The sequence below is a fragment of the Apis florea genome, unplaced genomic scaffold (genome assembly GCF_048593485.1).
Source record: "Apis florea isolate Af1SG1 unplaced genomic scaffold, ASM4859348v1 contig_3158_pilon, whole genome shotgun sequence".
Lineage (NCBI taxonomy): Eukaryota > Metazoa > Arthropoda > Insecta > Hymenoptera > Apidae > Apis > Apis florea.
The window spans coordinates 1,121,589-1,145,165 of NW_028256713.1; the positions used below are offsets into that span (position 1 = coordinate 1,121,589).

Sequence of the window (23,577 nt, forward strand, 5' to 3'; positions counted from 1 at the left end):
ATTTGATAATTGAAATATTATTATTAAAATCAAAATATTTGTAAATATCATTGTAATATTTAAAACAACTTGACATTGTAAAATAATTTATTTTAATAAATTTTTTTTAATAATTACTTATAAATAAATGAAATTTATCAATAAAATTTACACAAAAAGATTTGGAAAATGGATAATTTGTTATATTTTTAAAATTATCATACAAAAACAGAAATTGGAGTATTACATTCAATATGCTTAAAAATACATAATTAAGCAGAAAAAAAAGTTATAAATATGTTATTTAAGATCTTATATATGCATTATCTATAAAGATAGTAACTTTTTATCTAACAAAAAACAATGACACTTTTTTTTTCTTATTATTACAAAATCATGATATTTTATTTTATATATAAAATATTTATAAATAAAAAATTAATATCATTGGTATTTCTTCGATTTAATTTTACGCATTCTTTGTTTTTTAAGCTAAGTAAATTATATATTAATTAAATATTTTATAATCAATTATATTAATTGAATATTTTCGGCATTTTTTTTTTATAATAATTATTAAACTTATCTATATGCACATAAGGCACACAAATTGTTATATTATTAATGTTATATTATATTTAGTGAGAATAGATATATTAATTTTTCTAAGTATGAAAATGTTTAATAACAAAATTTTAATTATTTATTACACATATCTGATTAAATATTTACTTTACATACTACAAAAGAATAACGTATTTTCTATCAGAAGAAACTTACTATAAAAATATAAGATGCAAAATTACTATAATACATATAATATACTCTAATGTGTTAAATAATTTTTAATCTATTTAAATATAGTCCTCTTCAAGTTCAATACTTCTGTACATTATTAACAGAATTACCTCTCTGAGGATAAGTACAAACTAACAAAATTTTTTTAATATATACGTTCTGTACTCAGAACATGTTATCATTGTGTCAATTAAATTATAACACAATAATTGCTCATTCTGAATCAAACAAATATTTCTTCCTATTTAATAAATATTCGTTGATGAAACATGTTGCATTCCAATATTTCTTTTTATAATTTGTTTATAAATTTTTTGCAATAAACAAAAAATTAAAATATCCATTATCATGGTTTGTGCACATCATCTTGTATTTCGTTTTCAACTTCGTCGTTACATATATACATTGAATCCGAAGTATTTGTACCTAAAACAAAATATATTTATAAATGTGTGTCAACGATATGTAATTTTTTTCTCCTTTAAGATTGACATCATATTTTTATCATATTTTTAACATCATCTAAATTTATCTGAAAATATATTTTTTCTTTTAAAGTTTATTTATAATAAGTTTGACATAAACACGTATTATGAAGCAAATATAATTAATAATTTTAATAAAAAATTTAATTAATATATTGTTACGCTATACAAAATATAAAGCGAAAAGTAAATTTGATGAAACATGTAATGCCAGAAAATTTTAAATATTCATTGTGATACTTTTATATTTATTTCAAATTCTTTTCTTTAGAATTTGAAACATTTTGATTTAATTGTTAACATTCGTCAAATTAATATTCATTCAATTAACATTTATCTTATCTTTCTTCTAACAAAGATAAATTATATAAATTGCTATGAAATTTATTGTAAAATTGAAATATTGAAATATTAATGAGAAATGATATTATGATCTAACAACAACAAAAATACTACTACATGTTAGTGTTCTTTGTTACATATTCTAAATAGATACTATTGTCAATAGCACCTTACATGCAATTATTTATCATGCAAAAGAAACAAGACATATTTATACATATTGTATTTGTGCAATATATTGTGTAGAAAATTTTTTCTTAGTAGGCAAGCTTCATCAGTTTTTATAATATATAAATTATAATGTTAAATTTCAAATATTGCAATAATTAATAAAATACAAGTATTACCATTGAAATTCCTAAGTAGCATTGAAATTGAATTAAAAAATGAATAATACTTAAGATAAAAACATAAGAATGAATAATCACATATGGAATCCTTATCAAAATAAGATTGAATAAAACAACTGAGAAATATAAGAAAATTATGGCAAAAGTCAAGAATAAACAAAAAAAAATATATATTCGATAATCAATTTAAATTATTAATTATAGTTTGTAACATTTATTAAATTTATTTTATCAATTATTTAAATTAAGATAAAATTAAATTGGAAGTAATTAATTTTGAAATAAAATTCAATTAAAATATCCATCCAAAAAAAATAATTACTTTTAATTTTACTAATTATTAAAAAAAGTTTACAATTCATTTTATATTTGTATAAAACTATCCTATTTTTATTAAAATGAAGAAAAATCGTATATGTTAAATATAATATAATGAATAAAAATTGTTACAATTTCTATTTTTTATTTTAAATGTTGTAATAATTTTCATTATATTTAATTTAATTTATTTAATTTTCATTATAATTTTTTAATATAAACTGATTATCGCATGAAATAAAAAAAAGATTTGAAATCATTAAAATAAATTATGTACCAGATTTACAGCACACTATCAGGAAAGGCCCAGTGATGTGATTTATAAACACGTTGATTCAGCTTGCCCATTATTCTTAGAATCTAGATACTTCTCTGCAAGAAAGATGTATGCATATTACATAAAATTAACTTCATATTGATTTCATATTAAACCACGTGGAATACTGTAAGTTGAATATATATATAATAAATTGAATGCATAGGAAATGTCAAACAATGAAAACAAAATACATACAAGAATAAAATATTATAAAGTATGAAATTTACAACTAAAACATAAAGTATTAAATCAAAAATTATTTTAAAATATATTTTTATAAACAATTTTTCTATGTTTAATTGTTTACCTATACTACATTAACAATATTTTTTAACACATTAAGTCCCGTAATATTAATGATTAAATGGAAAAATAAACTAAAGAGGAAAATGTGCTTTTTATTAGTAATTTAACAAAGCTGTCACTTTTCAAAAAATTATATTAGATAAATAATATTTCATAATAATATAAATTGAAATATAATGATATAAATAAATTATTTAAGTTTAAAAATTTGCTTTCAAAAAAATTATATTTAAAAAATTGTCAACTTTAACAAGTTAAGCGCCTTTGATTTCCAAAAAAATAATTGTTTTAAAACAAAGGGACAACTTTGTATTATTCTCCTTCATATTTTATAAATCACATATTTTATTTTTGGAAATATTAAATGAATAAAATTTTTCTACACATCTTTATTTCAAATATATAACAAGTTTTATAATTATATTTATTAAACAATTTCGAGCGCTTAACGTGTTAAAAAAAATTAAATTGTAACATTTCCTTACTTTTCGCCTCTGTCCATTTAACGCCAAACTTGCAAATAATTCATGCACTGTGCAAAAATAATTATATTATAATCATATATAAATTATTATTTTATTTATATATTTATTTGAAATATAAAAAATTAATACAACTTTATTAGTGACAGCTCTTAATAGAGACAAATTTAAATGCAACGTTTTCCTCTATAGAATATAAATAATAAATGATTAAATAATAAAAAATATGTCTTTAATCTTATGATCTGGTAATAAAAATTATTAACGCGATTTATCAATAACTTGATCTTGCAGCTAATATATTATAAGCAATAATACGTTATTTTTTAGTTAAAATCTCCGCATTATTCTTGCGAAAAGTGTTTCCAATACAAAGCAATGAAAAATTTTTTAAAAGAATTATAAAACTTGTACTAACTTGTGTGTACATACATATACATCAAACATTAAGCTGATTAGTAAGTTTTCATACAAACATGCAAATAAGATGCTAAGACAAAGTTTCTTTTCTTTTTATGTACTTGAATCCTACTTCACTTACCTGCAATTACGAGATCAACCAATGCTTTATCCTTTTGTATATACAAAGCTGTAATGAAGAAAAATAAGCTGCCAAGCACTGCTACGAACATTGTAAGAAACAATGCATATTGCAAGCTACGAAATTCGAGAAGTATATCGTCCTGACTTATTATATTTATCATTCCAGCATCAATGTATTTTATATATATTTCTGAATGAAGAACTGTTTTCAGTCCTTCTGATAACTGCAAACAATCAATAAAAATATAAAATTTATTAATAATTTATAAAGATAATATAAAATAGAACAAAATGTGAAAATATATTATATTATATATGAAATTATTGAACGATATAAAAAAAATTCAAAATATATAATTTAAAAAAAATTTAATATATATAATTATATAATAATATTTTAAATATAGGATATTTACCAAACCAATAAGATATGGACTTCCTGCATCTCCAAAAGCATGTGCAATGAGTATTTGAAATGCTTCAGCTGTAGATCTTCTTGTTGGTATCACTACATACTATATTAAAAGAATATAATTTAATTTATAAATTATAATTATAATTAATATGTTAAAAGAATATAATTAAAAATATATTAATTTAATTTACAAATATATAGAATTGAAAATAAATATCATACCAATAATATATCTGCTACAATAGACCAATTTAAGTTTAATGATAATTGTCCAAAGAATATTAATATATAACATAATATAGAATTTGTATTGGCAGTTAAAGATGCAAAGAATAATAGTGGAACACTAATTAGAAGTCCCATAGCACATATTAAGGGATCAGCTTGCTGCCAATGTACTCTTAATTTTTGAGCTAAAAATGAACCAAGTGGAACTCCTATTAATCCAGCTACCATTCCTATTAATCCAAATTTATATGCTACACTGAAATAATTATAAATAGAAGTCATAGTTATAGTTAGAAATTATTTCTAAAAATATAATCACTTATCTTAAATACATAAAAAATAAAATAAAAACATACTCATCTGGATCAACATTGTGTCCATTAGGATGTAATGTAAATCCCAATTGTAAAAATGTTGGTGCCCACCAAGCTAATGCTCCCGCAACAAAAGCCACACATGTGAAACCAGCAGAAGAAAGCATAAAACTTCGACTAAAATATATATAAGTAATAGCAATATAAATATATATAAATATATAAACTATAAATATATAAATAGTTAATTTTTACTATTTACTTTTTTAATAATGCTTTGATATCATTTGACCATGCAGTATTTGATAAGTGAACTCCACCTTCTCTCTCTCCTCTAATAGGATCTCTTACTATTGCAAGCAATAAAATAATTGCTAATAAACCAAATATAGGGGTAATGCGTAAACCCCACTGCCATGCACCAGTAGTTCTTGCTGCTTCACCACCTATTATATATCCTAAGCCACTAAAAGATAAATATGTAAATTATATGTAAATTTATATATTAAATTTAAAATTATATTTCTTTTTCTTTTTATTTTTTTTTTTTTTATTATTTGAAAATTGAAGCATATTATAATATTAATATCAATAAGATTTAAATTTACCTTCCAACAGGTATTGCAAAATAAAATAATGCAAGCATTTTAGAACGCACATCTTTTACAAATAAATCACTAATTATTGTTGGTGCAATTGTGGAATAGCTAGCCTCTCCTATACCAACAAGAGCCCTGAACAAGAGAAACCATCCAAATGACTGAAAAAAATTTTATTTTATATATTATAAAAAAATTATTTTATTAATTCTTTAATTTTTATTTATGAACTTTTATCTACTTTCATATATGAGCCAACAAATGTTGTCAAACACCATAAAAACACACCACTACTCATTATAACTTTTCTATTATAACGATCTCCCAAATATCCAAATAATGGTGCAAACACCATATAACTTAAAATAAATGCAGTTTGAAGTAGTCCAGATTTATCATTAGTGATTTTAAAATCATTTTTTATTTCTGTCAGTACTCCTACAACATTATACATAAACTTTTATTAATTTTATTCAATATATAACTTTACTATATAAGCATAATTTTATCATTGAAATAAAATAATACACACCAGCGACTGTAAAACGGTCCATATAGTTTAATAAATTAACGAAACACAACACTCCGACTGTAAACCAGTCGGTTCTATTAATCATTCTCATTTCCGAAAACATTACGTTTTTTATTCGTCTCTCTCTAGATGTATTTTGAGCATTTTCAGCATTTACCATATGATATTCATACGTCGATACATTTGGAATTGATCCCTCATCGACCATGACTCAACAAATTTGTATTCGTGCCAATTATTATTTACATTGACACGAATATGTTCTTTTTATAAAAATATTTTAACCTTCTTGTATCGTGGCATGACCTTAAGCAGATTCCAGTTTACGATATAACAAATTTTCTCATACTGAGGTAATATTATTCACACAACGATACATTTTTACGATTTACTTATAAAACTGGCTACACAATTTACAAAGTATATGTTTAAATTATATTCTACATCTATTTAAGTCATATGACAACGTCACATCGGAAGATTCATGCTTGCGTCACATACAACTGCAATGTCGACAACTACGAAAATTCAATATTTTGATATTTATTATTATTTTACAATAATATATACGCTTGAAATCTTATTGAATATATTGCAAAAGATATTGTTTTAGTATTAATATCTTTATTTGATAATATAGTGTTATTTCAAAAACAGTTTACATTTTTGTCCAGAAACATATGTTCAGAAACATAGAAATTTTTTTTTTAAACTAGTCAAAAAGAAAATAAATTATTTTTATAAATATTGAATAATAATTGAATTATTTTTATTTTATTTTATGATTCTATGTGTGTTATTTAATGTATCTTTTATATATTAAAAAAACCAATACTATATTAAAAAAACTAATGAAAAATGTATTTAATGTGTTTATCTCTAACAACTTTCTTTCTTCCCTTATCAGCGATATATGTATATATATTTATGTATTCTACATATCTATATATCTATTATACAATATGTATAATTATTTTGTATGAAGTGTCATTATAATTAAAAAAAAATATAATATACATGTATATATATAATATATGTATATAATTAAATATATAAATATGATTGTAAAATAAACTATTATTCAAGATATTATTATTTTTGTACGTAGCGTACTAAAATATAAAATATAAAAATAAAATATAAGTTCTATTATAAATAGAATATTATAATTACATAAATGAATAATAAAAGCAATAATAACAAATATTTTTCTTCAAATCAAGAACGTAGCCTTTATTTTAAAAGATACTTTTCTAACTCTTTTTTTTGCTTTTAAAATACAATTATCATATACAAGTATACAATGCTATAATTATCATGAAACACATTTATTAATTATCCACTTCTTACGAGCGTATTTATTATGAAGGAACATATTTTTTTAAATGTGATTCATTGATTGCAGTTGTTTAATTATTTATGTAAAACAAGCCATTTCAATCGCATATCTTATTAAATAATATCATTTATCCATATTACAAGTGATTACTATTCTCAATTATATTGAGATAACTTAATGATCACGAATATCTTAAAAATTATTTAAGTAATATTATGTAACAATGTAAAAGGTGTAAATGATGAAAAACAATAATGCAGAAGAATTCATAATAACATATATTCTATATAACACAATACTTACATAGGTATATCTATGTATATATTTTTGAATTGGTATATATGCAAACATATATATATATATGTATAATAATGATATATTATTACATATATAATATATATGTAATAATTAATAAAATATAATGTTTAATAATGTTAATCGTATATGACTATAATATATTATTATCTCGCTCCTCATCATCGTCATCGTCGTCGTCGCCGATCAATTAGCTACTTTCTACCGTTTATATTGATTTTTATATATAATAACAATGATCTCAAAAGGCTTATACAATATTCGGCTAGCATATGGATAGCTTGAGATGTTTATTTGTCATTAAATATTTATATTTTTGTTATAGCACATGATAAATTCATTTCTTAAAACTTACAATGTCTTATTCTTTTTTTTTTTATTTTTATCTGTGCTTATTCCTATGTTGCAAATATATTTTCATTCTTATCACTGCATTATGTTTAATACAATATAAATACAGGTTTAAATACAGCTTTCTCTCTTATATTGAAGCGCACTTTTAACGCACTATATATATATATATATAATATATATATATATGTATATATATTGATTTTTATGATCATTTCATTTTGCGAAATATCTTTGTCCATATCTTTGAGGATTAATTACTTCACTGTTATTAGTATTATGGTACAGTTCTCGCAACAGATTATTTATTTAATGTATAATAACTAAAATTTTTTTTTAATATTTGCATAATTGTATCGAAATAATTTTTTCCTTATATATCATAAATTTAAATAATATGAGATACGCAATCAGTGCGAGCAATTACTGAGAATTTATTTTATTAATTTAATCAAAGTATCAAATACGACTTTCCATTGTAAAATTGATTTAATACATATTTTTAATAATACTTTAGGAATGATTGAAAAAATTGAACTTCATATATATATATACTATTTCAACATGTTTCGTGATTTGATATACCCTGTTACAAAATTCGAAAGTTCGAAATATCAAAGAAAACAAAGATAGCGAATAAAAGCAAATGAACGAATGAATAAACGACAAAATAATAATAATTAAAAGATTCAATTAAATTCGAAATAGTAAAATATTAGATTAATATATGATATAATAAATCGAAATAAATTACGATCATTGTTTAAATATTTAATCATTTTTTCTTATCTATCTCTACATTATGTCATTATTACTTAAAGCATATCTTTAATAAATATATGCTTAAATTTGCAAAACAATCTTCATTATACGTAAGTCCCCGAATGAATCATTGTTGAATTACCAGACGTAATGACGACGTTAACGATGAAGTCACTATGTGAATTCACTTTCTATGCTTGTGATTGCCTCGACAACCACACAAATTCTCGATAATTGTGAAAATAACAAAAAAATGTCTTTCATTTAGCATTTTTCAGCACGCACAATTGTTCCATGATTCAGGGTTAGGCCCGTTGCTGTTGCAAAGAAATTGCATTATCGAAACGGACGCGTTCATGTGTTTCACCGTGTCTAATTTGTCGAAAGAGCATATTCATATCGACATAGACACATGGTATAATTTATAATTTAGCCCGGGTAACAAAAACGATTCGTCGAATAATGAATACCGTAGGTGTTCCAGCAGCATGAAAGGCCATATCGCATGATGCGACGCCAATGCTTCTACTATTTGTCCTTTGTTCTTTGTGCTGGATTTCGTTGACACGCATCGAAAAGAGGGCGCGTATAAAAACACAGGATACCTATTGCTATTAGTGTATTGCGACTATAGATTTCGACTCTTGAGTTTTTCGATTGGTCGATTTGTAGTGTTGATAATTCATTATCGTCGTGAATATCTATATCGATATTTCGTCGTTCGAATCATTTACGAATTATCTTTGTTTCTTTTTTTCTCAAATTGGACGATTATATATTGAGAAAATTTCTTAAAAATGGTTTCACATTAAATATTTGTACAATAGTATTGGTAGCGGTATTCAAAAAACATCGTATGATGAACATGTATGAATTGTGTGTGTGTATGTATGTATGTATGTATATGTGTGTGTGTATCTTTATATGTATTTATGTAGAAGTACATAAGCATAGAAATCACTTTGACAATGTACTTTTTACATCGTTATCTACGATCCGCTCAGCTTGATCACATCGAGTATGTCGAATCAAATCGAGTTATGAGCATTCAGTATCGGATCGATTTTTTTTTTTTTTTTGGTAATATTTACCATAGAAATGCATCTCAATTATATATTTAACGAACAAAAATTCGTTTCGAGTGTAATATATTTATGTGTATACACCCGATTTTGGATACCCGATAATCCGATCCTGATATGCTTTATTATCTAAATTCGCGTGTGCAACATTGGGACCAAAAAAAGTCCCGTGGGCATACGCGAAGATAAAACAGTCTTTGTGTAAAAAGAGTCTTCGTACATGCGTGACGCGCGTCGATGTTACATATCTTAATATTTATTACCTAATAAAACAAACGAAACTCGCCGCCGTCTATTATGTAATTAGTAATGCATCGGCAACGTTTGAATATTTTCCTTGGAATGAACCAAGTTTTTTTTTGGTCTTCAACGCGCGAAGAATATGTGGAATAAAAGATTCTCGAATAAAACTTTTTAAAATACATACATGTATTCTGAAACGGTATATACATAAGATAGTACATCAGAAATAACCATTTTCTTTACCATTAAAAACACCGAAAAAAAAAAAAAAAATGAAAAAAATTACTTATGAAATAAAAATGATAATTTAAATAATAATATGGCATTTCTTGAAAAAAAATTTTTTTTAAATTTTTATCTTTATACTTTTTCTATATCTGCAAAATGAAAAAGCAAATAATTATAATCTATATAATAATTACGTCATTTCTGACAAATTATCTTATATACTAGTGCTACCAGCGACAGCATCATATTTCCGTATTATATCATTGATTACGTGATACATACCGAGAAAAAGATTTAACCTATATCAATGATTATATATTTTTTCCCGAAGTATCCATATTACACTGCAGATTCTTACTTTACTAATACGTCTAATAATATCCGAAATTTCGTTGCATTTTCTATATTTTTTTCTTCAAATAGAACGATATTGCTAATGGATTATAATGATTGCAACTACTTTATCAATATTGTATTATGAATCTAAAATTGTTTACAGTTAGTAGGAAGATGGTGTTCAAAATTTATAATTACTAACACATTCCTATATTCGTATGTGTATTGTTTGCGTATAAATATGTGATATTATGAGGCGTTCGACGGAATTTATTAAATACAGTCGTAGCGAGTAATTAAGAGCACAAACCGCCATTTTCAACAAGCACAAACCAATGAAACTTCAATGGGCTGTCATTGATTGATTAGGGGCACTGTACTCTTTGATATTGACCTGTTTAAATCCGTATAGTTTGTGCTGGTAGAAAATTTATCGAAGCTTCTTTTATACTTCATTTTCATACTTCATTTTTTTCTTTCTCTTTTATTATTTCTTATATATATAGTATTTAATATTTAGTACAATAAAATGATATCAAATATTGAATTCAATGTATATAATAGCAATAATGTTATTAAAAAAGAAAACATTAATTTTGAATAAATTCAATTGAAGAAATGAAAAATTTATGAAATTTAAAAAAATTTTTGAGAAGGATTTTATTAGATTTAATATTTTTTTTTCATTTTAATATACTTTTTAATAATATAGTTTAACATCGCAGATATCATTCATACCTAGAATATAAAATGATTGCCGAACAGATTTGTTTAAAAATTCGATCGATTTTTAAATTTCGAAAAGTGTTTACACAAATTTAAAAATTTAAAAATTTTTTCTTTGGATGGGCGATTATACGAAACTGCGATTATGTCTCATTATGGCACGAGTATTAAATTATACAATGAAAAAATTCTTCTTATATTATAAATTTCTTCTTTTTTTATAATTCTGATAAATTAGATATAAATATACATACAATATATTTTTTGAGCAAGAAAATAAATATTATGCAGTATACAAGTGAAAGACCATAATCAGTCGAAATAAAAATTAGCGATAATTGTTAAATTATAATCTACATTTACTATCACAATGAAATATATTATTAAATGTAATAATACAAAGCTAAAGATTTAAATATATCATCTCTTTTATTATTCATAAAAAAAAAAGCAAATCTACTTAATAAATAAAATAATCTAAAAAATAAAAAATAAAATTTATCAACATCCTACATATTGAAAAATACATCATATATATCAATGATTAAATTCTAATAGCACAGTTAATTATTTAATACAATTACATATTATTTTCTTTTCTTAATTTAATACTAAAATTATTATTTTATAATATTTAATTATATTAAATATAAAATAGTTAAAAAAAAAACTGAATTAAAAGTCTGAATGATAGACAAACAATCTGATTAACTTAATTTTATATATATATATATATGTGTGTGTGTGTGTGTATTTTATAATATTTCTATTCATACTCGATATAAATTTACGATATATACGATTTTAACAACACTATAATTTCATTTTTACATCTGTCAACGAACGAAAAAAGAAAAAAAATTAAGAAGTACGGATAAAATGAATTGATAAATTGAATAAAATTTTTATTAGACAGATTTATTAGCATAAAAATTTTATCCGATGATAAAATTATCATTCATGTAAGATATTCTAATATCCTTGTTCCGTTTCTAATGCGTTTCTTATCGTTCGAATTATTCAGGTGTCGTATAATGTGACATAATCACAGCAATAATTATGGTATTTTTATCTATGATACTTTTTTTTTTTTTTTAATAATAAATAAATAGTAGCTTCTGCAGCGATATACGGATGTAGATTTTACAAGAGTCGCTGGTTGCACGCCGTGCCAGCCCTCTTCCGAATTTTCTGGTAATAAGCTCAATATGTCTTCAGTGGTTCGATAATGTAATCACACATATTGATGCACAGAGTATTGCATAAATACTAATAAGTTCCTTATAACGCATTGATAAGGATCTTGCATATCTTTCCTTATTTCAATTTCACTTTTTACTTCATCATTTAACTATTATTGTTAGTGATGCTACTTAATAGCTTCTTCTTCTTCTTCTTCTTTTTTTTTTCTTTTTTTTTTTAGAAATGATGATAATGACGATGACGATGGTAATAATAATAATCAATAAAAATTAATAATTAATAATGGTAATAATATAATTATAATATAATTATAATATAATATAATATATAATATAATATAATATAATAATATAATATAATGTACTATTAATAATATGTCTTTGCTTTGTGCGATCGACCAAGTGCAACGTGGCCTAAAAGGCGATCAACGGCAAAAGGATTCCGCTTTAATTGATTCGACATCAATTTATAAATATATTCGCTTCGCCTTCTATCCGCATCGCTCGCATCGGTCGGCGACGATTTTATAAACAGGTACATGCAATGAATTTCGTCGCTTTTACGAAGATGTCGCCCGTGGCTTGACCCGTGGCGTGCGTGAATGTATTTATGTTTTGTATTTTTCTGGTGTGTGTGTGTGTGTGTGTGTGCGTGCGTGTGTGTAACGGCGCCCCGGTCGACCGCACGATCAAAAATTGCATTTCATTAAATCGATATGAGATCGTTTTGGTATGATAATCCCGGCCATTTAATTTATCCGCGACATTATTTTTCCCTTCCGAATCTCGGCGATCATGCTGGGACCAGAGCCCATGGATTGATTATCCGGGGCGATCGTTGTCTCTGTCATTCAATATAGGATTTTGATCGCCCCTAATTGGCTCGCTTGTCGAATCGATCGAATGTTCGGTTAATACGCGCGCGGACTATGCTCAGCTATCGCGGCCAACAGTGTTGCCAACGGAGCCCGGGATTCTTTTTACGCGCTCATCTCAGTTGTTGTTGCGCGAGATTCAATGATGCATCGATTCATAGGACAAATAACTAAGAATGATCGCAGGAAGAAAGATCCAACGTTACGATTCGATTGATCAACGATCAATAATCGAATAATAACGTACGTACATCCATACACTGGCAACACTGTGGACGCGAGAACGACTTTTTTTTTTCTTTTTTTTTTTTTTTTTTTTTTTTTTTAAATTATTCATATTGTCGTTGGAGGGTAGTCGGCAGAAAATTATCGGGTCCAGGTTCGTTCCCTGGCGTTTGAACGTTGTCAGGCGATCTATTAAATGCGATTATATATAGTATTTTACAATAATAACGAGCGAGTCCTCGACTCGATGCAACGAATTCGACTAAGTAATATTGACGTTTACTTCACAAGAAGATACGTATGTATATATAGTTTCAGTGCCTAGTTTCGGTTGGCCATTTTGATCGAAGCGAGAAAGGACAACCATCGCGAATGACGATGACGAAGATACGTATCCGTGATATATAGATGAGGATCCAACGTTTTGATCAGGAATACATTTACTTCAATCAAAATGGCCCACCATATCGTTTCCGTATGAAATAAACCTGAGGTATCTTTAAGTCTGTAAAGCTTCCGTTACGAATCTTTTAAGTTCTCGATCTCTTTCCGTTCTCATCGCGTTTTTTTTCGCGTTAAATGTCCATCTTTTTTTCTTTTTTAAAAACTTCTCTTTGTTTACCCTTCGTTATTTTTTCCTTTTGTTTTTTTTTTTTCGTTTTCTTTTTTTTTTTTTTTTTTTTTTTAGTTTTTTTTTTCTTCAAATTTTTAATTTTAAAATAAAGTACCAGAGAATATTTGGCATTTCAGATGGCACAATCGTTAACCTTGTACTGATTTTCCATATAGTGCCTGTGTTTAATTCCCGCCAAAATTCTCTTTTGATTTCTACATTCTTCACGCAAGAAAGGATTCAGAGTCGGTTTTATTCGAACTCGTTCCCTGTTGAAAGGCATAACGGTAAAATCAAGTTTTTCTTTCTGATGCAGTTCACCGTTTCAAATAATATATTCTTTCATCTTTCTATATAGACAAGAGAAAAATTAAAAATTTCATTTGACACATTTGCCGAATAATACTACTCTCGGTATTATATTAAAATCAATTTATCAAAATTTCTAAAAATTTTAAAAAATTCTTCGTATTATACGTAATTATACATATTTTGAATAATATAAAATAAAATGGAAATAATCCTAATAAGAATACAAACTATTCTCTCTATTTCACTCTAAAAAGGTCGTTAACGTTAAATTCGAATAAGAAATATTAACAAGACGTTAATATAATATATAGGGTGGATATAAAAAAGGAATGCTTAATCGTTTCTTTCATCACTTAATACATATAAAAAAATAAATACTAAATACTATAATTTCATATATAAAGTAAATCACAAATATTAACTACAAAATTATTATTATTATCATCATTTTAATATCAATAATATTTAAAAATATTTCTAACAAATTAACTATATAACTTTTAATCTCTTCTTATTAATATTATATTTTTAATTTCATTGATTTCGATAATTTCAAATATTTTCAACGATTAAAATTTTTTAACGCTCAAGCGTTCCATTTTTCTAAACCACCCTTTATACAAACATGAGGCATCCACCAACCTGCCATATTCCCTTCACTCGTAGCATTATTCGGCGTTCTTACTGTGATTTTCGGGAAAAGTTTGCGATTACAGCCGTGAAAAACATTTTCCTTTGACAAATTTTGATTTAAAAGAAGGAACCTATTTGGACGGCAATTACTTTCTATCCTATGCAATTCTCGCGGCTTAATTCGCGCGAAGCTTACTCTCATCTAGCGACCTTCGTATTTCCTACTTTTCCTTCCCACTTTTTCAAAATTTCTCCTCTCATTCATAAATCGTTTTCCGTACAATTTTCTTACAAAATTTCCATTCAAAATCGTAACGATCATGATCATTTCTTTTTTTTCCTTTTTTCTTTTTTTTCTCTCTCTTCTTAAGATTAGCAGGCTTTAATCATGTTCTTACGTTCGATCGAGCACAGTGACATCGGATAATACTTGTATTTTTTTTGATGCGTCCACGAAACTCTATTCTCTGAATATTCGCTGGGATTTATAGTATACTATTCTAATGTTTTCCGTTGTCAGCTAAACCGATCGAAGAGACAAAAAGAAATACAAATTACTTTCTAAGTACGTAGACAACGTATTAAAAAAAAAAAAAAAAAAAAAAAATTTCCGTAAGTTTTATATAATATATAATCTTGGTGATGTAATAATTATGAATTTATTAAACGATTTGTTTTCCGGGAAGGGAATCTTTGCATTTCAAAGATCGATTGAAATTCGATAAACACGATTGGAGATACGACGGCGTCTTTGGTTCGGAAATATCTACTTATTATATGATTGCATATATATGCACGTGTCGTGAAAAACATAATACCACCATGGTAATGATACATATATTCATATTGGTCTGATTCTTTTTTATTTTTCCCCGCTCGAATTTCACGCGGTTCTGAGCACAAAAAAAGAATTCCGTAATTGACTCTTCTCCTCCCTTTTCTTTCTTTCTTTTTTATTTTTTTTTTTTCCCCTTATTTTATCAGCCGACAAATCTCTTAATCTCAAGTAATATTATAACGGTATATATTATAAACATATATATATATATATATATATATATATATATATATATATATATATATATATATAAAATATTAATACACGATTTGAAATTGTTAAATTATGCGAGCAAACGAAGATAAAAAGAAATCGCGCGAAATTAAATTGTACTAGAAAAACTGAGCATCGATCAATATTGATGGAAATAGTCTCCTCTCATAGATATGAAACAAAAGAGAGAGGGAGAGAAAAAAACGAATGGACATTAACTATATATATCTATAGTCTTTGAAATACCCTTTGAATTTCTCGTTTCGAGTTTCGGCGCTTTTTATAAACAAGAAATGAGATATGCATAATGCTTGTCTCGTTTACAAAAAAAAGAAAACGAGTGTAATAATATCGAATAATTACGAATAATTATCGATAAAGTACCGTTTAAACTTGCTGCGATAGCAGCGAAATCTATGGTCATGTTTCGAAGCGATCCTTTGTAAAATGAACGATCAAATTTTTTTTCCTTTTTCTCTGTATATATTTTCCTTTTCTACTTTCTTATTTTGCTATCGTTTTTTTTTTCGACTATACGAAAAAAGAAACAATTGGTGTTTAACTTACGCGAGTTGTGCGGACGATCGAAAGCGAGATGGAGCATTTGTTTGACGATATCAGTTTAACCTCTAAAGTGCAGAAGTACAATCGTTGTAATATCAATACGGATTTCGACTTCGTGTTAAAATTTATCTTTCCGTCTTATAAACACTCGACAATGTTATTTCAAAGAATTGTAAATTGATAAATTTCATTTTGATCTAAAATTAACACTCCTTGAGAATAATTAATAAAGTGAATTCTGCCACAGTAAAGGTTAAACTAGAAACATCTCGTAATAGACAAATATAGAGGTTGCTTCACGTTAGAATTTCTGCTCCACGAAATTTTATGCTATTTCTTTTTTCCATTTTTTTCTATATACACGTATTATATTATACATGCATTTATATGTATGTAATATAACCAGAATAAGCAAGATCTTGGAAAGAGAATCTTGTCGCTAGAGTACAACAATCGATCGATCGATTCAACTGCGAAGCCTATCTCTAACGAAATTTCGTGCACGCAGCATTATTTTGTCTCTTATTTTTCCCTTCAGTCGGCGAACGCGGTCTTAGGTCGTCGAGAGGAGGCTAGCAAGCAGCCTGAGCTCGACACACACAAAGATAGCTTTATGGTGTATGTATGTGTGTGTATTTCTTCGTACACGAAGCTCGAAACGATATTGATCGTTTATCTTCGTTTTTATACTTTTTTTTTTGTCTTTTTTTTTTCGTATAATTTTTTATTCGTTTCATTGAATTATTTTTTAATCTGGCAGTATAATAATTGGTGTATAAAATTTTGTTTTCGACGCGTTTCTTTTTCTTTTTTTTTCTTTTTTTTTTTTTTTTTATAATTCTTTGTTCTTTACCCCCTTGAATCTTTATTTTTATTTACCGACACATGTTTTTATTTTTCGACGGTTTTCATCGGTCCATCGTCATCCCCATAAAATTCCTGCCTAATTATAATGTAGACTCACGGCGAATTCGTCTAATTAATTCGATAAAATTTTGAGAAAAAATATCACAATTGCCTTTAAATTTATGGCGAATTTTCATTCTAGACTTGCCTGCGTCCTTCCAGGAAGAACAATCGGTCAAACCGAATATTCGATTCGTCTTCTCGGTCTTCCGTTCGTCCATAACGCGGATCATGCGCGTGTCCCACGCTAAATTACGTATGAAGAATTATACTATATGATCCCGTATACGTGATACTCGTAAACGAATATTTAATTTTTTTTTTAACTAAAATCCAGAAATATGCGCGTTCTAAATCGTATTAACAAATTGATATAATAGCAACGATCAACTTTTTCGATATCTACAATAAAAATCAAATTTTACATTTAAAAAAAAAAATCTCTACCCAAATCTTAATCTTTTTTCAACAAAGTACATATCGATTTCATTCATTTGATATTAAATTAAATTCTGCTAAGTATATAAAATATAACGAACAATATTTGTCTAATCAATATCCGGAAAATTAAAAATGTTAAATTCAAATTATTACTTTTATGATATTTCTGGAAATCAGCGAGCACATTCGTCCACGAATGCACGTACGAAGCCTATTGTGAGGCAGACGGACGAATAATTGGTCGAACAATCGACCGGCCATGATGTGGGACACGCACACGTGACACACGGACCCACTAGGTCTCTCTTTTTTTCTGCGGGGATCGCGTGACGATCATCGACATCCCTCGAGAAGGCAAGGCAAGAGAGCCAGGCGAGAAAATCGAGCCAAAGTGCTCTCCATCGGATGAAGGAAGACCTATTGCAATGACCTAAGAGTCGGTTCGGGAACCAGCACATGTTTCCAGAAACGCGCGTACTTCTACTATTCGTAATTTTTTTCGAAGTCGCGTGCCTCTTTTTTAGTCTATCTACCGAGCCAGGAAAAAAAATTCCTTTTTTTTCTTTTTTTTCTTTTTTTTTTTTTTTATTAATTTTTCTTTTAAAATTCTTCTTGTTACTGGCGAATCAGAAGCAAGGCTGTGTTCCGCGCCCTCTTGCGTTTGATTAGAGAATGGGAAAAGATAGAGAGAGAGAGAGATAACATAGAGAAAAAATCGAAAAAGAGAGTCAGAGAGGGCGCGACAGTCTAAGGACGCCTCGTTCCGTACCGCCAATTATTCGCTATCTACTAGTCAAAACCCCTTATTACGGCTAAAAAGACCCTGACGGAGTTTGCCAAGTGCCAGACGAGAGCGATGAGAAATCGTTCGACGATCGGTCAACGATCTTCCGTTCTTTTTTTTTTTTTTTTTTTTTTTCTTCTATTTTCTTTTCCTTTAGAACGTATATATACTTGATTCTCATCTTACACGCTTCTACCATTGCTCGACAACGCAACACCGTTTGTATTTGAACGAAGTCAAACACAATTGAACAATCTATATATTCTTTTCTTGCCACGTACGAAAAACGTGATCGGCCCTTCTAACCGTCCGCCATCCGTCATGGGATTGACGTATCTCTCTAGGTACGTGTTTCTCTCATCGTCAACCTCGTTTTCCAACGGGGAAGAAAATCGAGGGGAACAGTAATCGAGTAAACACGAGTAATATTTTACAAGAATAAGGGACGAAGATAGAGAAAGATGAAGAAGTGTTCCGGTGATCTGGCACACCTCGCTGAACTCCTGAACACCACAGAGATCGTTTATATCGATCCTCCATACTTCTTGTGATGCTTCTTTATGGAGATCTGTTTATGGATCAGGTCGAACGGTTTCGCAAAATGGTGGACGATATCGTAGAGTATGTGTTCGCTAATCCGTGACCGTGATACAGCGCAAACCGTACGCGTGTAATTCGCGCGTGTATCGTGCGAGTATTGTCGCCATCGCCGCGGCAACAACAACGTCACGATTGTTGACGTGATAACGACGATGACGACGACGACTGTAACTGACTATGTGTTTGACTGTGTGGAAATTGGCAATTGTTTGCTGGCAGTTGGCGAGAAGTTTAATGTAGCATTGGCAAACTCTGGGGTCGGCTCGGCGACGGTCTCCGCCCGCGGACATACGAACGGAGCGACCGTTTGGCCTAGTCGCCGAAACGACTGCAGGCCTTCTTCCATTTGCACTGTGTGCACCATAGGTCACGATGCTCCATACCGTAGACCTTGCGGCATTTCTTCGTCTCGCCGCGAATCCGTCGGGGCGACGATGGTATCTTTCCTGTCGACACTGTCAACAGGCCCATGTTTTGTTGATACGCCTGGAACGGCCTGGGTGACAACTTTATATGCTTGATCGGTGTACCCTGTATCACGAAAAACGAAATGTCAGATTTCATTTAGAGGTTAGGTTAAAAATTATTATATTTAGATAGTTAGTAGGAGATTATGACGATTATGATTTTTTTTTTTTTAATTCGATCAAGAATAAAATGAATTTCAGTTTCTTCTAAAAGTTATATAGAGTCAAATCTATATGTAATGTGCATAATGCATATATATATATATCAATGTACCGGTGATTGCGAAGTGGCGAATGTGGTTCGTTCTCTGATGCTCATCATCATGTTTTCTGCATTGTTAGTAGCAGAAGTGGTTTCCAAACGAAGCTGTTTCTGATACTCCGGATCCTCGTGCGGAGGTCTGGCCATGTCCCTATGCGACATAGTTGGTGGAGAGCTCATATGATCGACTGCCACCTCCTGATAATAGAACTCTTCCTCGTGATCGGAGATGTCATCGTCCTCTTCGTTATCGTAACCATTCGTTTTTTTAGGTCTGAAAAACGTGCGCGATCCTCGTTAAATGCGTGTCTGAATGCATGCAAAATGTGTAGGCGATCTATTCGATGTTCACGATATCCAGCCAGTTAGTTAGTGGAACTTATCTTATCGCATGATTCAAGGTTAATACTTGAACATCAAAGAATTTGAAGAATAATATGGCACGATGAATATTGCGAAATTTCGAGTCGAGAAATGATATACAAGAAAATTCGTATATAAACGCGTAAAAGATCAAATTTGGAATGGATTAATGTATTTTTCAATTAATTCATTGAATTCGTTATTTCTCATAAAAAAAAAAATATTATCTTATTTATATGAAAAAAATCTAATTAATTAGTTATAATAATAAACTATGCTCTTTACGTATTTTATAATATCAAGTACTCGAATCAAATTGATAGTGAAATTGAAAATTAAAAAACACGTGCACGAGTTCGTGCAACAGATGCGATAAAATATTGTCGGATTTTCATGAGACTTGTTGCGTCTTACTATATATTTAAGACTTACCCCAAGTGTGATTGACGCACGTGCTCCTCGATAAGCGGCACGGTCGCTTTGATTTCTAAACAACCTGGCCAAGTACATTTAAATACTACCGCTGCATTAGCCTAAAATCAGAACAAATCTTGCGTTAATAATATGAATACATATAATATATTATATAATTTGAGTTTAAAAGAATTTTATGTTACAAATATATCAATGGATAATATTTATACAAAATTTTATATTGTGCAACTTTACATATTATATCAATTAATAATTTGTTACACAGGGAAACCTTATTTACAACATTTTTCAAATATTATTTTCATCGAATAGTTATTTTTATATCTTTAATCACGATTATAGACTCCAACTCTATATAATCTACAAGTTTATATTTGTATGTACTTATTGCACTAATGTATAACCTATAAATCGTAGGCTTTCTTGGCATTTATTTTTCATAAAGTGTTCCGATTGTTTTGAAGACATGGCGACTGTATTTTCAAACATTATCAAAGTGCCGAAAATATCTCATGAAGGATTTTAGACGTCCTCTAACGATATCTCACGGTCCGCCGACAAGCATCGTAGCGTGAATCGTACGTAACTATATCGCGGAAAGCCCCATGGTACAAGGGGAAAATCGATGCGCAGCAGCCGCCGCGTATCGTTGTGCGCAGCCACGTTTCTTTGTTTATATCGGCCGGCACAGTGGTGCCGGCACGATCACGTGCTATTGATCCGAGAACGATACTTCTCCGTCGAGCCACGCGGTCGTGCTACGATCGTGCTTTTAACCGTTTCAACACGGTCTGTCCTTCAAATATGAAACACTTATTATTATACTTTTAAAAAGAATCGAATTATTAATAATGAAAGAAACCTGACACATGAAGAGTTATATATGCGGTGGGAGAAGGATTTTGGATTAAGTTAAAAAGAAATTGAAAATAGAAAAGTTTAAAGCTATTCTGCAACTGTTGGATTTGACATTTATATTTGGTGAACAAAATTTGGAATTTTTTGGTAACTCGTTAAAAAAATATCGTATAAAAAATATGAAAATTGATGAATAAAATATGTTAAAAAAAAAAAATTAAGAATTTATAAGTTTCTAATATGAAAAATATGTGTATCGTATATTCAAGTGAAATATTGACCGATCTGAATTTTATATTTAAAAATACAAGTGCTTTGAAAATATTTTATAAATATAATAATTAAATGATTTATAGGTACTATAAACAACTACTTTTAAAAAAATGTCTGATAAATATAAAACTTCAAATCATTTTTTTTTTTTGATTTAAAATTTTATAACAATTATTCTATATATATAACGTAATCTATATAACACATCTTCATACACATGTATCTTTTTATTCAAACTCAATAAATACTCTAATTCTAACTTATTTTACACAGGAATAGCAGGAACTCTAACTTAACTCCAATAAATAATAAAGAAGATAATGATAGAAGACAGTCTAAAGCTACGTTTCGCTGAATCTATCGATTCCTATATCCATTTGATAAAGCATACGTTAGAAATACCAGATTGGAACAATATTATTGTTCAAAAGATAAATTATTTATTGAAACAACTTAAAAATTTATTAAAATTTCATTGATAAATTTTTTAAACTTTCTAATTTAAGGATGAAATAAAACAAATAAATAATTTTTTGAAACTATGATCAAAGATTATATCCTAATTGATAAAAACTAATGGAGCAATAAAATTTGATTTATCTTGCATAATTGCAACTTAAGAACTACTTGACTTTTATAATAAAAGATCCATGAGAATGTCCAACAACTGTTGGAAAAAAAAGGGAAAGAATTCGATTGGTTAAAAATTTCGACGCAATTCGTATCTGATAATATACTTCTTTCGAAAGCACACTCGAATCACGAAAGGTTAAAAGCGAAGGACACCGTAAGAGGCGACACTTTTGAAGAACATGGTGGTCAAAACGAGTTTTTCGCTGTCAGGTCACTATTGCTGATCCATAAATTTCAGATCTAAATTGTAAAATAGGAAGAAAAATTTTAGAAAGTAGTATTTTATTTTTCTTTCGATAAGAATTTAAAAATTAACATTATTTAGAAATTTTAAAATTCTAAATTCAGATATTTCAGAATTAACAAATTGTACCATCTCATAATTTTATTTTTTAATTATTTGTTTCTAAGCTTTAAGAGTTTTAAAGTTCTTGAGAAAAAGAAAGTTTTTACAGTTGTAAAGTTACAAAGACAGAAAAATTGTTTTAAAATTCTAAAATTATAATGTTCTAGAGTTATTTTTTAGAATCCTGAAATTTTGAAAGTTTTGTAGAAATTGACATCAATTACAAATATTTATACTCAGAGACTCAGATGACGCGAATCTTTTCTATCCATCAAACGAGTCAGAAAACATTTGTACAGATATCTCTTGGATTTTTAAACTTCCGCAAAACAAGAAAAGAAT

General features: G+C 27.8%; 2 protein-coding genes across 4 annotated transcripts in view; both read right to left on the bottom strand.

Annotated features, from left to right (window-relative positions):
• Positions 1-160: 160 nt before the first annotated feature.
• Positions 161-6,660, bottom strand: spin (lysolipid transporter protein spinster). 2 transcript variants are annotated; one of them, XM_012494996.3, is made up of 10 exons: positions 6,011-6,660; positions 5,720-5,916; positions 5,488-5,639; positions 5,142-5,345; positions 4,922-5,056; positions 4,560-4,821; positions 4,339-4,437; positions 3,921-4,146; positions 2,550-2,644; positions 161-1,203 (listed from the first exon to the last, which is right to left on the bottom strand). In XM_012494996.3, exons 1-9 carry the CDS (start codon positions 6,216-6,218, stop codon positions 2,592-2,594), a joined length of 1,536 nt encoding a protein of 511 aa, XP_012350450.1. In that variant the 5' UTR covers positions 6,219-6,660; the 3' UTR covers positions 161-1,203; positions 2,550-2,591. The 2 variants fall into 2 exon arrangements, with proteins under 2 accessions (XP_012350450.1, XP_003691041.1); XM_003690993.4 differs by lacking the exon at positions 2,550-2,644.
• Positions 6,661-7,604: 944 nt separating this feature from the next.
• The window catches only part of Glut4EF (Glucose transporter 4 enhancer factor), a 99,214-nt gene continuing 83,241 nt past the window's right edge, over positions 7,605-23,577 (bottom strand). For both annotated transcript variants that reach the window (XM_086909548.1, XM_003690992.4), the window contains 3 exons: positions 21,123-21,223; positions 20,340-20,601; positions 7,605-20,129 (listed from right to left, as the gene is read on the bottom strand). In XM_086909548.1, coding sequence (XP_086765674.1) covers positions 19,911-20,129; positions 20,340-20,601; positions 21,123-21,223 — 582 coding nt within the window. In that variant the 3' untranslated portion in view covers positions 7,605-19,910. The remainder of the gene's footprint in view (positions 20,130-20,339; positions 20,602-21,122; positions 21,224-23,577) is intronic.

Coding starts and splice junctions, on each gene's coding strand:
- spin (XM_003690993.4), bottom strand. CDS start 6,218: ATGGTCGATGAGGGATCAATTCCAAATGTATCGACGTATGAATATCAT. Junction 5,640..5,719: donor TTGTTGGCTCATATATGAAA/GTAGATAAAAGT, acceptor AATTTTTTTCAG/TCATTTGGATGGTTTCTCTT. Junction 5,346..5,487: donor TTTGCAATACCTGTTGGAAG/GTAAATTTAAAT, acceptor TTTATCTTTTAG/TGGCTTAGGATATATAATAG.